Source organism: Oncorhynchus nerka, linkage group LG19 (assembly GCF_034236695.1).
Source record: "Oncorhynchus nerka isolate Pitt River linkage group LG19, Oner_Uvic_2.0, whole genome shotgun sequence".
In the NCBI taxonomy this organism is placed as follows: domain Eukaryota; kingdom Metazoa; phylum Chordata; class Actinopteri; order Salmoniformes; family Salmonidae; genus Oncorhynchus; species Oncorhynchus nerka.
The window spans coordinates 29,313,300-29,330,538 of NC_088414.1; the positions used below are offsets into that span (position 1 = coordinate 29,313,300).

The following is a 17,239-nucleotide window of genomic DNA, read 5'->3' on the forward strand; positions in this document are numbered from 1 at the left end:
CCCTGGCGGCGCAGTGTGTTACTGATGGTAGGCTTTGTTACTTTGGTCCCAGCTCTCTGCAGGTCATTCACTAGGTCCCCCCGTGTGGTTCTGGGATTCTTGCTCACCGTTCTTGTGATCATTTTGACCCCATGGGGTGAGATCTTGCGTGGAGCCCCAGATCGAGGGAGATTATCAGTGGTCTTGTATGTCTTCCATTTCCTAATACTTGCTCCCACAGTTGATTTCTTCAAACCAAGCTGCTTATCTATTGCAGATTCAGTCTTCCCAGCCTGGTGCAGGTCTACAATTTTGTTTCTGGTGTCCTTTGACAGCTCTTTGGTCTTGGCCATAGTGGAGTTTGGAGTGTGACTGTTTGAGGTTGTGGACAGGTGTCTTTTATACTGATAACAAGTTCAAACAGGTGCCATTAATACAGGTAACGAGTGGAGGACAGATGAGCCTCTTAAAGAAGAAGTTACAGGTCTGTGAGAGCCAGAAATCTTGCTTGTTTGTAGGTGACCAAATACTTATTTTCCACCATAATTTGCAAATAAATTCATAAAAAATCCTACAATGTGATTTTCTGGATTTTCTTTTCTCATTTTGTCTGTCATAGTTGAAGTGTACCTATGATGAAAATTACAGGCCTCTCTCATCTTTTTAAGTGGGAGAACTTGCACAATTGGTGGCTGACTAAATACTTTTTTGCCCCACTGTATGAATTACATATTATAGAAGATTTCTGATAGTTACACCTGGCCAGAAATAAGAAAATACTTTAACTGGAAGGGAAGGAGAGATGGGGAAGTGGATAGAGAAAAGGGTGACAAATGACTGGGGGTTAGAAAAGACAGAGCGCTGTGGAGATATCTGGGTAAGAGAGACATGGGAGTCTGGATGGGGTTATTAAACAACTGGGCATGGACTGTAAAGACAAATGAGGGCATTAAATACTGTCCATTTGGGCTGTGTCAGTTGAGGATCTGTCATGATGCGACAGCCTAGTTTAAATATGCAGGTTACATGTAATCTATGAGCAAAGCATGTCAGAGATGAATGAACTAAACTGGTTGATACCAGACTCAGTAAGCTGATGATGTGTGTATGTGTGTCATGTACTTTGTTCCCAGTGAGTCAATATGTCTGGAGACAAGCATGGTTCCCTGAATAAGAAACGCAGCCTATGCATAACATCTGCATATCATCACTTTTTTTGGCAGCAGTAAATGCTATACTAACTCACAAATATATTTCCCCAATCTGCAGCCAAATCTGCAACATGCAACTGAAGAAGCAAGACTTTTTCACTGTGGCTTGTTTTCTACTAAATCTCTCAGTAAAAGGCACATGCTCACTAATATGCCAAGAGAGGTACATTAACACATACTGTATTCCTTCCCACCTTATCTCTCTCTAACACACACACACACACACGCACGCACACATGTACAAACACACACCACTGCTTCCCATTTGTACCTAAAAATGCATACTGAAGAGAGCCCAGATCCATCAATGAACATGTTGTATGTGTTTGAGATTATAGCAAACATACAGTAGTTGAAAACAACAATAGGCATGTCCTCTCTCTCAGTCTCATCTGTTTGATGCTGTGTCATACTGTGAAATATAACACTGGAACAGCTGGGGAATGGGGCTACGTGTTGGTGTGAAGAATGCTACCAATTCTGTTTCTGAGCTATGCACAAACACACAAGCATTAATATTCAATAATACTAGAATACTCTCAGACAAAAATGTACTAGGACAAACAGAGTGGGACAGGATTTAAACCACAATCAGACAAAGAATGTACACATGGATGTTGACTCTTGTGCACATAGCACCTTCGGGAAACACGGGTGTCATGGCAACGGGAACTGGCATCTGCAAGCGTTACTGTTGCAATTAGAGAGGAAAGGAATGGAAGATCAGATGGGGTAGGTGTGGGGGTGGGATGGAGGAGGGGATGGGGTAGGGGTGTGGGGGTATGGAGGGTGGGATGGGTGGAGGATGGGATGGTGTAGGGGTGTGGGGGATGGAGGATGGGATGAGATAGGGGTGGCGGTGAGGTGGAGGATAGGATGAGGTAATTGTGTGGGTGGGGTGGAGGATGGGATGAGGTAGGTGTGGGATGGGATGAAGGATGGGATGAGGCAGGGCTGGGGGGTGGAGGATGAGATGAGGCAGGTGTGTGGGGGTGAGGTGGAGGATCGGGTGGGGGTTGGGATGGAGGATGAGGTAGGGGTGGGGGGTGGAGGATGGGATGGGGTATGTGTGGGGTGGGATGAGGTAGGGTTGGCGGTGAGGTGGAGGATGGGAAGAGGTGGTTGTGGGGGGTGGGATGGAGGATGGGATGGGGTGGGGTAGGTGTGGGGGTGGGATGGAGGAGGGGATGGGGTAGGTGTGGGGGGATGGGATGGAGGATGGTGTAGGTGTGGGGGTGGGTGAGGTAGGGGTGGGGGTGGGTGGGTGGGATGGAGGATGGGATGGGGTAGGGGTGGGTGTGATGGAGAATGGGATGGGGTAGGGGTGGGGGGTGGGATGGGATGGAGGATGGGATGGGGTAGGTGTGGGGGGTGGATAAAAGTGTCATTATTGACTCAGCTATCATGGAAGAAGGGAGGGAAGGAAAAAGAGTGAGGGGAAAATGTAATGTGCTGTTATGTATTTTGTGTAAAATGTTACACATAATTCTAAAGGGTCAGAGTGTTACAGTACGCCTAGGGCTAAGAGATATTTTGGAAAAGAAAGACAAAGTACAAAGTACTGAGTCTAAAAACTAAAAAAGCACACTGCCTCACTTACAGCAACATGTACCTCTAGTAACATTTAAAAAAGCAGATTGGTCAGACATTAGTTATCTTATATTGTTAAAATGTGTATAAAATGGTATACACATGTTATTATCAGTAATGGACCTTTAAACAGTACAAAAAAATGTCACTGGGGTCTCTAGTTTTGAAAATGATAATTGCTTACAATGTCACCAACTCTTGAAGTACATTTTAGCACATAATATCACAGCAGAACTGCGAGTTCTATTATGTATTTTTAGCAAGTTACATTAGCTGGCACTGAACCTTAACAATCTTTCTCCTTCCACCCTACCTGACACTGATGAATGCATATTATCAGCACTTATCAGCACTCAATACACCCCCACACACTATGACTCACACATATATATACACACACACACACACACACACACACACACACACACACACACACACACACACACACACACACACACACACACACACACACACACACACACACACACTTTCTGCCAATGTGCACACGGCAACACAGGTGATTTTCTGAAGAGAAAGTGTACCGAACAGTACTGTATTTGACAAAAAAAAGACGCTACTTGACTGACACCTGGTGGTTTTGAGTGGAAATTGCACAATTAAGCTTATCGTCAGTGGTCCCTACGGATTAAAAAATTGTGTTAATAATGCACCGTCTTACATTTACATTAAAATATTGGTCAACACAAACAGGAATATGGTCCACTTCTTGAATTAAAAAAGAAAAACGTGGTTTGACATGACATCTCATAACTCACCTAAAAAAGGTTGTATAAAGAAGGGTAGGCTATCCCATAATGCACTGCATATGTCTGTCAGCGGACATTGAGCACCTCCTAATCAACTTACTAGCTAACAGTCACAACAAAAACAGAACAGTGTATTGCTAATTAAGAACATACTCTCAATACGTCTTAGAAGGAGGATACAAACAAGCCTAACATAATGAGTGGACTACGCACTGTCCTGGTCTCTACTGGGTTTGTCGGTGTGGTAGGCATTGGATATGGAATGTGGTCAGTGATTACACCAGGAGAGGAAAGGAAGAGGGAAATGCTCAAGGTAGGCCGCTAACGATGCACTTGACTTACACAGCACTGACTTTTTAAACCGAGCAAAGGACTGCTTGTCCTTCGTTAGTCAGGTATGTATGATTTGTGCATTACATTTTCTTTTTGTAAATGGCTTGCCAGTAGCTTCACCTATTAGACATTTTTTTAAAAAAAAATTTTTTTTTATTTCACCTTTATTTAACCAGGTAGGCTAGTTGAGAACAAGTTCTCATTTGCAACTGCGACCTGGCCAAGATAAAGCATAGCAGTGTGAACAGACAACACAGTTACACATGGAGTAAACAATTAACAAGTCAATAACACAGTAGAAAAAAAAGGGGAGTCTATATACATTGTGTGCAAAAGGCATGAGGTAGGCGAATAATTACAATTTTGCAGATTAACACTGGAGTGATAAATGATCAGATGGTCATGTACAGGTAGAGATATTGGTGTGCAAAATAGCAGAAAAGAGATAGGTACATGACGCTGTGGTTCTCTCTTTGCGCACTTGTCTGAGAGAAGGTTCTCCTAGTGGTGCTTATTGTTTAATTCAGTGGTTCCCAAACTGGGGGGTGCGAGGGGTCAGTGTAAGAATGAACAAGGTGCAATTTCGAAATTGGGAAGTGCATCAACAGTTTTCCTCTTATGTCAGTCATTGCAGACCTTGGAGAGCTATTTATAACTTGTCAGAAATGTCCAGATCAACTACCCCACGCCTGCTGGTTTTTTTTGCTAGTTTTTTAAGCCCATTGATTTTGTTGTAATGTTTGAGTCACTCGGAATTCACATGAACACACATAAGACATGGAAAATGTGTAGAATTTCAGGAAATAAGCTTTAAACTTGCAAAGTGACAGAAGGGGGACCTGAGTGAAAAGTTTGGGAACCACTGGGTTAATTGACGAGCCATAGAATTGCATAGTCTGTCACCAATACTCACCAAAGACAGAAGAGAAAGTGCTGATAGAAATGTCATCTGTTATTTTACCAGGTAAGTTGACTGAGAACACGTTCTCATTTACAGCAATGACCTACAGCAATTTACAGCAACGACCTGGGGAATAGTCATGTGGATTGGAACATGCAATCATGTCTGTTCTATACATCTATACATTCTATACATTTAATTTAAATATCTGCAACCATCTGCAATTGCCTCCCACTGAAAAAGGCCTCCTGATGGTTTCCTGGTCTGAATCAAACGGCGAAAGGAATAAGAAACAGCACAGCAGACAGTCTTCAATAACATTATACGTTGCTTTGTTTTGGTGTCAGCTTCTGTTGCATTATCTGTATGCAGTATCAGCTTTACATTCACCTCGGCTATGAAAAGCCAACTGACATTTACTCCTGGGGTGCTGACCTGTTGCACCCTCGACAACCACTGTGATTATAATTATTTGACCCTGCTGGTCATCTATGAACATTTGAACATCTTGGCCATGTTCTGTTAAAATCTCCACCCGGGCACAGCCAGAAGAGGACTGGCCACTCCTCATAGCCTGGTTCCTCTAGGTTTCTTCCTAGGTTCTGGCCTTTCTAGGGAGTTTTTCCTAGCCACTGTGCTTCTACACCTGCATTGCTTGCTGTTTGGGGTTTTAGGCTGGGTTTCTGTACAGCACTTTGAGATATCAACTGATGTAAGAAGGGCTTTTATAAATATATTTGATTTGATTTGACCTGCTCTTTTTCCAATCTGACCATCAGAATCTACCTGAAGCTAATCCACTGAGAATGGAGGAGACAAGGAAGAGGAACGCCCTCATGATGCAGGTGCTGAAGGAAGCTGCAGAGACCGATGACAACATTGCGAGAGGATTGGGCCCTATGAGATCCCAGAAATAGTCATGCTCACATTCTGGTCATTTTCTCCTGCTCAGACATCACATGCATCATCCAATGGTTGCGTGCCATGTCATTGACTGTGCCGCCAGGCACCAGATTGCTACCACGTGGTTAGCTGATACGTAAAAAAAAAAATAATATCCAGATCTGACATGCGACGTCTGAGCAGGGGAACCAGACCACTGTCTTCACATTGATTTGAAAGACGTGGGGAAGAGACCATACTATTACAGATGACACACCAGTAAACCTGAGCTTCACCACTTCCTCTTAAGAGACAAGATTATATTGGCTAAGTGTTTGCATTTGTGTTGAGTATGAATGAGTGTAAGGGGCGTTAAGTACTTTGTTTCACTGAATGAGAAAGTGCTGAAAATAAGAGGCAATGGTTCCCAAACTTCACAACTTGAACACATGCTCTGTTACATTGAAACAAAGCATATTTATTACAATAATAGTGCTGTATATAATTCATTAATCATTTTTGCTCGCTGAACGTGCTTGTGATGGTCACAACAATGTATGACTAATAAAATGTAAACAATCCTGCCTAGTTTTGTATATTGGATATTTTCTGTTACATTTTGTAAAACCAATTCGATTTCATGGATAGAGTAACGTTTTTAAATTATGTAGTTTACATGATCATGAATATTATTCTGTTGTCACTTGTCAGCGGACCACTGTTGGACCCTTTTACCGGTTGCACCCATTTCCGGCTTTAGAAAATGACGTTCATTTCAACTGATGTCGAAGGTTGCGGTCAGATTCATGCACAACACATGCAGTCGTAATCGTCATACCTGAGTGGTCGTAACTGGGATCGGGGGATTACATTTTTAACTGTCTGATGTACGTTTTAATAATAAGTGATTATAGTAATTTGTCAAGTTAGCTGCTTGGTAGTTATCACGTCAAGCCAAGCACAGCTAACGAGCTAGTTAGCATAAATCCATATATTTTTTGACAATGTCAACACCAGAGCCATTTCCCGTACCACCGGGCTCAGTATCACCTGCAGCGGGTCAAATGTTTGGGAGCTGCTGGAGTTGTCGGATTCTTTCAGGTGGAGGTCTGCTGTTAGGAGCTGGATATGTCTTCCTAGCCGCCCGAAAAGTAATGCGCCAAGGTGGGACAACCTCAATGGGAACTGTCGCACAAGTCGCGTTTGCAGCAAGTGAGTAATTGTGATTTATTGGCAGCATGTCTAAATGTACAGTGACAAGAAAAAGTATGTGAACCTTTTGGAAATACTCAGATTTCTGCATAAATTAGTCAAAATGTCATCTTATCACCTAGGTCACAACAATAGACAGTTTGCTTAAACTAACACACAAACAATGATACATTTGCATGTCTTTATAGAACACACTGTGTAAACTTTCACAGTGCAGGGTGGGGAAAGTATGTGAAGCCTTGGATTTAATAACTGTTTGATCCTCCTTCGGCAGCAATAACCTCAACCAAACGTTTTCTGTAGTTACGGATCAGACCTGCACAACAGTCAGGAGGAATTTTGGACCATTCCTCTTAACAAAACTGTTTCAGTTCAGCAATATTCTTTGGATGTCTGGTGTGAACTGCTAACTTGAGGTCATGCCACAGCATCTCAAATCAGGTTGAGGTCAGGACTCTTACTGGGCCACTCCAGAAGGTGTATTTTCTTCCATTGAAGCCATTCTATTGTTGATTTACTTCCATTCTGGGTCATTGTCCTGTTGCATCACCCAACTTCTGTTGAGCTTCAATTGGTGGAAATATAACATTATCCTGCAAAATGTCTTGATAAACTTGAATTCATTTTTCTGTCGACAATAGCAAACTGTCCAGGCTGAGGCAGCAAAGCAGCCCCAAACCATGATGCTCCCGCCACCATACTTTAGTTGGGATGAGGTTTTGATGTTGGTGTGCTGTGCCTTTTTTTCTCCACACATAGTGTTGTGTGTTCCTTCCAAACAACTCAACTGTCCACAGAATATTTTGCCAGTTGCACTGTGGAATATCCAGGGGCATGTTTGTTGCAAACTTCAGACATGCAGTAATGTGTTTGTTTTTTAGACAGCAGTGGCTTCTTCCTTGGTGTACTCCCATGAACACCATTCTTGTTTAATGTTTTACATATCGTAGACTTGTCAGAGATGTAAGCATGTTCCAGAGATCTCAAAAGTCTTTAGCTGACAATCTAGGATTCTTCTTAACCTCATCGAGCATTCTGCGCTTTGCTCTTGCAGTCATCTTTGCAGGACGGCCACTCCTAGGGAGAGTAGCAACAGTGCTGAACTTTCTCCATTTATAGACAATTTGTCTTACCGTGGACTGATGCACATCAAGGCTTTTAGAGATACTTTTGTAACCCTTTCCAGCTTTATGCAAGACAACAATTCTTGATCTATTTTGTTCAAGGCATGGCTCACATTAGGCAATGCTTCTTGTGAATAGCAATCTCAAATTTTGTGAGTTTTTTATAGGGCAAGGCAGCTCTAACCAACATCTCCAATCTCATCTCATTGATTGGACTCCAGGTTAGCAGACTCCTGACTCCAATTAGCTTTTGGAGAAGTCATTAGCCTAGGGGTTCAGATAATTTTTCCAAAGAAGATCCGATCAAATTTGATTACCAATTTATGCAGAAATCCAAAGGGTTCACATACTTTTTCATGACACTATCTGCATTGTATTAGCAGCAGGAATTTATCCAACATTACTAAGAAGGTGAAAGCAAAGGCAAGAGCTATGATGAGTTGAAGCTATTCAAAGTATTCTAGCAGGGCCTCTGAGGTGCAGTCAACTCAATATTTGTTTCAGGTTTGGCTGCTTGGGGAGTCGTGGTCATCGCTGACCCTGTGGGGAAATCACACAGGAAGGCTTGAAGATGCTCTGACAGATGGAATTATTTGAAGCTGCTGAAGTATAAGCCATGGTCATATCCAAGAACGCTTTGACAGATAGTGATCTTGGCATAATGGATGACAACATGCCAAAGACTATTCTCATCTGTCAGTGTGACCTGTCTATAATACATTAAATAAATTGAGAACATGTGCACTTGGAACTACCTTGTGCAAGTAAGAATTTCATTGGATGATATATACCATGCGTATCCTGTACATACGACTAATACAACTTGAACTACCTTGTGTTCATGCCACCATGACTGTATTTAGACAGGCAGCCCAATTCTGATCATTCTCACTAAATTGGTATTTTGACCCATCAGATAAGCTCTGAAAAAGATCTGAAGTGAAAAGATCAGATTTGTCAAAAGACCAGTTAGTGGGAAAAATATCAGAATTGGAATCTTGAGTCCATTTCATCTACTTCTGAACCATCAGAAAGACAGCCAATCATACAACTGCTCAATTCACCCAATGTAAAGGAACCATCAAATTGGTGCAGAGTACCACTCTTTACTCACTGAGTTTTATTGTATTTCATCCCAGTGACAAATGTAATTATAAAATGACAGATATTGCTCCCAGTCCATTGCTCACACTGCATGAATGGTCATGTCAATGTTGAACTGTGATGAGACAGCAGAAACAAGGCTTTGGGAAAATAGTTATGAGTTGGCATTGGGTCCCTTCTTCTTGCCAAATGTTGGTACCACATTCACAAAGCGCCGATTATACTGGATCCTCCTTTTAGCCCTACCAGTCTTCTTTTTCTTCTTCTCTTGCTTATCCACCTGTGAGAATGGTTATAAACATAGTTAGAGGTGTGGTGTCTTGACGTGCACACTAGAGACTAAGCAAACTTGCCAGAAGAGCAAGTCATGTTGAATATGCCACATGAATTTAATTTCTATTAAACACACAACGCCCACCTTGGGAGTCTGTCCCCTGACTTTCCCCGCTCTGGCCAAGGAGCCATGGACTTTGCCTGGAATAGGAAATGGAAATTAATCAAAGCAAGCCCCACCAAATAATGGTACAGACACAAATACCTTAATAATTTCACTTATTTACAATAACGTCAAGAATGTTTAATTATTGATCACTTACCTCCCAACAGTCGGGGGGTAACCTCAAGAGTGCTGAACTCCAGTGCCGATTGGCCAATCACAGCATCATCCTGCAGGGGTTCCCCGCACAGAAAAACCACCTGGTCATCACAGGAGTGTCCCTCCAATGCCTCAATATGAGCCTTGTGGAGAAGGGACGAGAACAAAGAGCTGAATGTGGTTAACCTTTCATGGTCATCAATGAACTTTTAAACCAAAAAAGTTGGCAGACCAAAGCACAGTAGTGCTATACTTTACCTTGATGTCAGCGACAGTTTCTAACCCAGACACCTGAAAGGTGTGGAGAGTCTGAGCACGCACAAACAGCTGCATGGTCAACCTGTTCAAAATAAGATGGACGATGTTAGGACAGTGTGTTCTACAATCCTGAACGACCCAAAGGGTTGTGCAGGATTTTGTTCCAGCCTAGCACTAAAACACCTGATTCAAACATGGTCACCAACAGGGTTTAATTGAACGTTTATTTAACTAAGCAAGTTATGTATTAGTTTGTTTCTTCAGGCTTATGCCAGAATAAACGGTGAATCAAATGTCCAACAACTAGTGCAAAGATGAGTAGTTTGTGGTAAATCATTAGCAACTGACGTTATAGCTAGACTAGCCAGAGCGGTAGAACAATTTATATTTCCTGTCGACATCAACAAAGACAAAAAAAATTAAGAGACAATGTTTAAAATGTCATGAAACTTTTGAGTCCCTTTGTTATGAGTTACAAAACAGAATTGAAACTTATTTCATAGCTCACCAAAGTCTCGCAGTGTAATGATCGTGTGCTTCGCCAATGGTGTTTGGCCTGGAAATGGAAAACAGGAAGCATTTCATTGCGCATACCTGTGACGTAGTATTCTCTGATCCCGCCCACGTGTGGTGGTCGAGAAAAATGATGTCGCGCTCCTTCATAAACAGGACCACAATGTTATGCAGATGATTTAGGGAAAGTTTCGAGCTATACGACCACACGGCAAGAATACCAATACTACGATACGGTTACGAGTGAGTTGGCTATTTGATACCCACATACATTACCAGTCAAAAGTTTTTACACACCTACTCATTCAAGGGTTTTTCTTTATTTTGACTATTTTCTACATTGTAGAACAATAATGAAGACATCAAACTATGAAATAACACATATGGACTCATGTAGTAACCCAAAAAAGTGTTAAACAAATAAAGTATATTTTATATTCTTCAATATTTTATGTTCATCTACTCTGCTTCTCACAAAGACTAGGCGGTTGGAACCAAAAATCTCTCATTTGTAATCATCAGACCAAAGGACAGATTTCCACCGGTCTAATGTCCATTGCTCAGATTTCTAGACCCAAGCAAGTCTCTTCTTATTGGTGTACTTAAGTAATGGTTTCTTTGCAGAAAATTGACCATGAAGGTCTGATTCAAACAGTCTCCTCTGCACAGTTTATGTTGAGATGTGTCTGTTACTTGAATTCAAATCAAATCAAATTTATTTATATAGCCCTTCGTACATCAGCTGATATCTCAAAGTGCTGTACAGAAACCCAGCCTAAAACCCCAAACAGCAAGCAATGCAGGTGTAGAAGCACGGTGGCTAGGAAAAACTCCCTAGAAAGGCCAAAACCTATGAAGAAACCTAGAGAGGAACCAGGCTATGAGGGTTGGCCAGTCCTCTTCTAGCTGTGCTGGGTGGAGATTATAGCAGAACATGGCCAAGATGTTCAAATTTTCATAAATGACCAGCATGGTCAAATAATAATAATCACAATAGTTGTCGAGGGTGCAACAGGTCAGCACCTCAGGAGTAAATGTCAGTTGGCTTTTCATTGCCGATCATTGAGAGTATCTCTACCGCTTCTGCTGTCTCTAGAGAGTTGAAAACAGCACGTCCGGTGAACAGGTCAGGGTTCCATAGCCGCAGACAGAACAGTTGAAACTGGAGCAGCAGTACGGCCAGGTGGACTGGGGACAGCAAGGAGTCATCATGCCAGGTAGTCCTGAGTTATGGTCCTCCGAGGGAGAGAGAGAGAGAGAGAGAAAGAAAGAGAGAATTAGAGAGAGCATACTTACATTCACACAGGACACCGGATAAGACAGGAGAAATACTCATATATAACAGATATAACAGACTGACCCTAGCCCCCCGACACATAAACTACTGCAGCATAAATACTGGAGGCTGAGACAGGAGGGGTCAGGAGACACTATGGCCCCATCCGATGATACTCCCGGACAGGGCCAAACAGGCAGGATATAACCCCAGACACTTTGCCAAAGCACAGCCCCCACACCACTAGAGGGATATCTTCATCCACCAACTTACCATCCCGAGACAAGGCTGAGTATAGCCCACATTGATCTCCGCCACGGCACAACCCAAGGGGGGCGCCAACCCAGACAGGAAGACCACGTCAGCGACTCAACCCACTCATGTGACGCACCCCTCCTAGGGACGGCATGGAAGAGCACCAGTAAGCCAGTGACTCAGCCCCTGTAATAGGGTTAGAGGCAGAGAATCCCAGTGGAGAGAGGGGAACCGGCCAGGCAGAGACATCAAGGGCGGTTCGTTGCTCCAGAGCCTTTCCGTTCACATATACATATGAGACGAGTAATGTAGGGTATGTAAACATTATATAAAGTGGCATTGTTTAAAGTGACAAGTGATACATTTATTGCATCCAATTATTAAAGTGGCTAGAGATATGATTCTGTATGTTGGCAGCACCCACTCAATGTTAGTGAAGGCTGTTTAACGGTCCGATGGCCTTGAGATTGAAAAACAGCTTCTATCTCTCGGTCTACTTTGATGCAAATGAGCATTTTCGAATCTGAGAGTAAATAGAGCAGAATATATTGATAGTCACCTTGTCTGAGAGAGATTGACATGGTTATCAAAACATCACGCCAGGCTGGGCCTACACAAAGCACAACCCTTATTTTAAGTGTTTCTAAAATACCCAATGGGAAAAATGATTGGTGGAAAAACAATTGGAACCATCTCCCTGTTTGACCCCCATTTGATCTTGTTAGTCACTCAGATGACATATTAACATGACAAAATGTGTAGAATTTCAGGAAATAAGCTTTAAAACTGCAAAAAATAATCTGCACCCCATTGCAAAATGTACAGAATTGCAGCAAATGAACTATTCAACTTTTTCTCTCCGCATTCAAGAGGGGGGGGACCAAATATCCCCTATTTATTTATTTCACCTTTATTTAACCAGGTAGGCCAGTTGAGAACAAGTTTTCATTTACAACTGCGACCTGGTCAAGATAAAGCAAAGCAGTGCCACAAAAACAACAACACAGAGTTACAAATAAATGTACAGTCAATAACACAAAAGAGAAGAAAAATAGAAAGATCTATGTACAGTGTGTGCGAATGTAGAAGAGTAGGGAGGTGGGCAATAAATAGGCCATAGAGGCAAAAATAATTACAATTTAGTATTAATACTGAAGTGATATATGTGCAGATGATGATGTGCAAGTAGAGATACTGGGGTGCAAAAGAGAAAGAGGGTAGGTAATAATATGGGGATGAGGTAGTCGGGTGTGCTATTTACAGATTGGCTGTGTACAGGTACAGTGATCGGTAAGCTGCTCTGACAGCTGATGCTTAAAGTTAGAGAGGGAGATATAGGACTCCAGCTTCAGTGATTTTTGCAATTCGTTCCAGTTATTGGCAGCAGAGAACTGGAAGGAAATGCGGCCAAAGGAGGAGTTGGCTTTGGGGATGACCAGTGAAATATACCTGCTGGAGCGCATGCTACGAGTGGGTGCTGCTATGGTGACCAGTGAGCTGAGATAAGGCGGGGCTTTGCCTAGCAAAGACTTATAGATGACCTGGAGCCAGTGGGTTTGGCAATAGATATGTAGTGAGGGCCAGCCAACGAGAGCATAGAGGTCACAGTGGTGGGTAGTATATGGGGCTTTGGTGATAAAACGGATGGCACTGTGATAGACTACATCCAGTTTGCTGAGTAGAGTGTTGGAGGCTATTTTGTAAATGACATCGCCGAAGTCAAGGATCGGTAGGATAGTCAGTTTAACGAAGGTATGTTTGGCGGCATGAGTGAAGGGGCCTTTGTTGTGAAATAGGAAGCCAATTCTAGATTTAATTTTGGATTGGAGATGTTTAATGTGAGTATGGAAGGAGAGTTTACAGTCTAACCAGACACCTAGGTATTTGTAGTGAAGAGCATGCGCTTAGTTTTACTACAATTTAAAAGCAGTTGGAGGCCACAGAAGGAGTGTTGTATGGCGTTGAAGCTCGTTTGGAGGTTTGTTAACACCGTGTCCAAAGAAGGGCCAGATGTATACAGAATGGTGTCGTCTGCGTAGAGGTGGATCAGAGATTCACCAGCAGCAAGAGCGACATCATTGATATACACAGAGAAAAGAGTCAGCCCGAGAACTGAACCCTGTGGCACCCCCATAGAGACTGCCAGAGGTCCGGACAACAGGCCCTCCGATTTGACACACTGAACTCTGTCTGAGAAGTAGTTGGTGAACCAGGCGAGGCAGTCATTTGAGAAGCCAAGGCTATTGAGTCTGCCGATAAGAATCCGGTGATTGACAGAGTCGAAAGCCTTGGCCAGGTCGATGAAGACGGCTGCACAGTACTGTCTTTTATCGATGGCGGTTATGATATCGTTTAGGACCTTGAGCATGGCTGAGATGCACCCATGACCAGCTCGGAAACCAGATTGCATAGTGGAGAAGGTATGGTGGGATTCGAAATGGTTGGTGATCTGTTTATTAACTTGGCTTTCAAAGATTTTAGAAAGGCAGGGCAGAATGGAAATACGTAGGTCTATAACAGTTTGGGTCTAAGGTGTCGCCCCCTTTGAAGAGGGGGATGACCGCGGCAGCTTTCCAATATTTGGGGATCTCAGACAATTCAAAAGAGAGGTTGAATAGGCTAGTAATAGGGGTTGCAACAATTTTGGCAGAAAATTGAAGAAAGAGAGGGCCCTAGGGCCTGCCTTGCATAAATGTGTGGAATTTGGGATGGATTGAATGACAGACACTGCTTATTTTCCCTTTTCAATGCATTTGTCAATTAATTTTTTCATGAATGAGTTATCTGAAGCACGTGAGAATACATTTCTCCCTGTCACTTTCCCTTCAAAAACAGACATTGTGTATCCCAGCTGGAGAAGCCAAGAGTGGGATATTAGCATCTACAGAAGAATACAAATTTGTGGAACAACTGATATCACCTTCACGAGTGCCCTTTCCCCCTAAACATGAGGGTCCTTCCCCATTTGGCTGGACTCCCCCATCAGGTGAAGCTTGACACCTTACGTTATCCTTTGTTTTAAGGCAAATGGAGAGCAATGGCTTCGTTTATCACACTGATTCAACTTCTGCTTCAAATACCTTACTACATTTAAATGTGTTGTTCGAGTTGTTTTACGCTTCTAATATTCTGTACATGATTTATCTGCCAACACTTAGTTGTTTATAGTCTCATACACACATCTCTCATAGGCCTTTTCTCAATTGGATTTGCTGAACTCCTGTGTCCTCTCTCCGTCCTCTCTCGCCTCCTTTTGAAAAAAGTCAAAGATAATGAAGGAGGGGAGGCGAGTAGAGGGAAGGTGTATCGAGATGTGCTTGTTTGAAATGAAATTGTCCTTCTGCACTGCACGTCATCAGGCAAATTAAGTTTACAGGGGTGGAATCCCAAAAGAAAGGTGTAATGTGCTAAAAACACATTTAGTTGTTGTGCTAGACATTTTATAGATCATTTTTAAATGTTTGCCATGCTTTTCTCTTTTGAGAAAGAAATATCTGATTAAAATGGGGTGTGGCAGATTTCAAAACTCTTCCGCAAAGAACTTGGTAGGATACACATGACTATCCTTGATGAAAGTGGCTATCGAGGAGGGCCGGACACTCTTCCATTAGCCTATAAACAAATGAACACTCTCCCTGACCATGTCAGTCTCCACGTCATGTAGGAGAGAGGAAAGAGGACAGACTTTTTCTCAAATGAGACCATAGTCTCAGCAAACACACGTTGGGTATTAGGTGCTATTTACTTTATGGTTGATTAACCTCAATTAAATATTTTTCCTATTTTTCACATCCCCTTTAACCCAACATTTTATAGAGGTGCCTCTTGCTTTACCATACATGATCTGTCGCTCCCAAATGCACAATGTTCCTGTCTACACTTACCTCACCCATGGCAGTCACACAACAAGGTTGAAGGGAACATCTGGGTGAGTGAGACAGAATTTCTAGGGTTCTTCTGTCAAAGCATTGTTGAAACTTTTGCAGTATTGCATATCAGTAAGTATGACTGGCTGAAAACCAGAGTATAAGTATTAGAGCTCTTGTATTTATCTAGCAACAACTTTGGGCTGAATGTTATGTTTTCCTGTCACTGTGCAGTTGTTTCCCCCTGATTAATGCTGCTACTTTTGTGTCTCCTGTCAGGCTTTTGAGAAGGATGTTAAGGAGTACCTGCAACAGCTTACTGGCAAACACCTGCCAACCCAGGTCAATGAAGTGACCATGACAATTCGAGTCAAAGGTCACTTTGATACAGCGCTGAAGGAGTGGCTGGTGAAGGAGGGATTCTAAGTCGACCTTTGGTGAGGAGGTAAACTGTCGCAGAACAGTTGTCAAAGAAAAATAGTGCTTACTTTTCTATATGCACCCAACATTTTCAAATGAGTGGATAAATAAGAGACAGTTGTTTATTTATGTCCATGTCAATTATATTTGTTTGTATGTAACACCTTACGCTTAAATGACAAGAGTTCTTCAAATTTGAATAATTAAATGGCCAATTGCTATGGGGGATGTCTGCTTTATTTAAAAAAATGTTTTTTTAAATATCCACAGGAACAATATCAGTTGTAAGTTTGATATGTGATTCGGGTATTCATTGCTGTAAAATAATAGCACAGCTTATCAGTGGAGGTTCCTTAGATGAGGAAGAGGAGAACCATCCTCAGTGAATTTCCTAAAAATTAAATGGTAAAATATTTAAAGTTATAATTTTTAGATAAATCTATACTAAGAATATTCATGTCACCAAATAATTGATTAAAACACTGTTTTGCAATGAAGGTCTACAGTACCCTCAACAGCACCAGGGTAGGATAGCACCATGGTGTAGCCGGAGGACAGCTAGCTTCCGTCCTCCTCTGAGTACATTGACTCCAATACAAAACCTAGGAGACTCATGGTTCGACCCCCTTCCATAGACTTACATAGTAATTATGGCAACTTCCAGAGGACGTCCTCCAACCTATCAGAGCTCTTGCAGCATGAACTGGCATGTTGTCCACCCAATCAAAGGATAAATAATTAATTTAGTACTGGAAGCATAAGCTACAGCTAGCTAGCACTGCAGTGCATCAAATGTGGTGAGTAGTTGACTCGAAAAGAGAAAGACAATAGTTGAACAGTTAACAAATAAAATTTCCTCTAAAATGAAGGAGCCGCAAGAGAGAGAGAGAGATTTTGTTTAAAAAAATGTAGTTTCATTTTCACTTACTTAGCTAGCAAATGCAGCTAGCTAG

At 42.2% G+C, this 17,239-nt stretch overlaps 3 protein-coding genes across 3 annotated transcripts; 2 read left to right on the forward strand and 1 right to left on the reverse strand.

The window, feature by feature from the left end:
• Positions 1-3,600: 3,600 nt before the first annotated feature.
• On the forward strand, positions 3,601-6,244 carry LOC115101340 (ubiquinol-cytochrome-c reductase complex assembly factor 3). Its single transcript, XM_029620748.2, has 2 exons — positions 3,601-3,860; positions 5,561-6,244. Exons 1-2 carry the CDS (start codon positions 3,744-3,746, stop codon positions 5,696-5,698), a joined length of 255 nt encoding a protein of 84 aa, XP_029476608.1. The 5' UTR covers positions 3,601-3,743; the 3' UTR covers positions 5,699-6,244.
• A 2,841-nt stretch (positions 6,245-9,085) lies between these two features.
• LOC135562435 (ubiquitin-like FUBI-ribosomal protein eS30 fusion protein) lies at positions 9,086-10,544 on the reverse strand. The gene is made up of 5 exons (XM_065004842.1): positions 10,465-10,544; positions 9,957-10,038; positions 9,700-9,841; positions 9,522-9,577; positions 9,086-9,383 (listed from the first exon to the last, which is right to left on the reverse strand). The coding sequence occupies exons 1-5, from the start codon at positions 10,539-10,541 to the stop codon at positions 9,258-9,260; spliced, it is 483 nt and encodes a 160-aa protein (XP_064860914.1). The 5' UTR covers positions 10,542-10,544; the 3' UTR covers positions 9,086-9,257.
• On the forward strand, positions 10,501-16,511 carry LOC115101338 (zinc finger, HIT-type containing 2). Its single transcript, XM_065004841.1, is given in 6 exon segments — positions 10,501-10,690; positions 10,693-10,712; positions 14,836-14,986; positions 15,817-15,900; positions 15,903-15,928; positions 16,146-16,511. Coding segments are annotated over 6 exon segments (618 nt in total). The 3' UTR covers positions 16,293-16,511.
• Positions 16,512-17,239: the final 728 nt, after the last annotated feature.

Coding starts and splice junctions, on each gene's coding strand:
- LOC115101340 (XM_029620748.2), top strand. CDS start 3,744: ATGAGTGGACTACGCACTGTCCTGGTCTCTACTGGGTTTGTCGGTGTG. Junction 3,861..5,560: donor GGAAGAGGGAAATGCTCAAG/GTAGGCCGCTAA, acceptor TCTGACCATCAG/AATCTACCTGAAGCTAATCC.
- LOC135562435 (XM_065004842.1), bottom strand. CDS start 10,541: ATGAAATGCTTCCTGTTTTCCATTTCCAGGCCAAACACCATTGGCGAA. Junction 9,842..9,956: donor AAACTGTCGCTGACATCAAG/GTAAAGTATAGC, acceptor CTTCTCCACAAG/GCTCATATTGAGGCATTGGA. Junction 9,578..9,699: donor TACCCCCCGACTGTTGGGAG/GTAAGTGATCAA, acceptor TTCCTATTCCAG/GCAAAGTCCATGGCTCCTTG.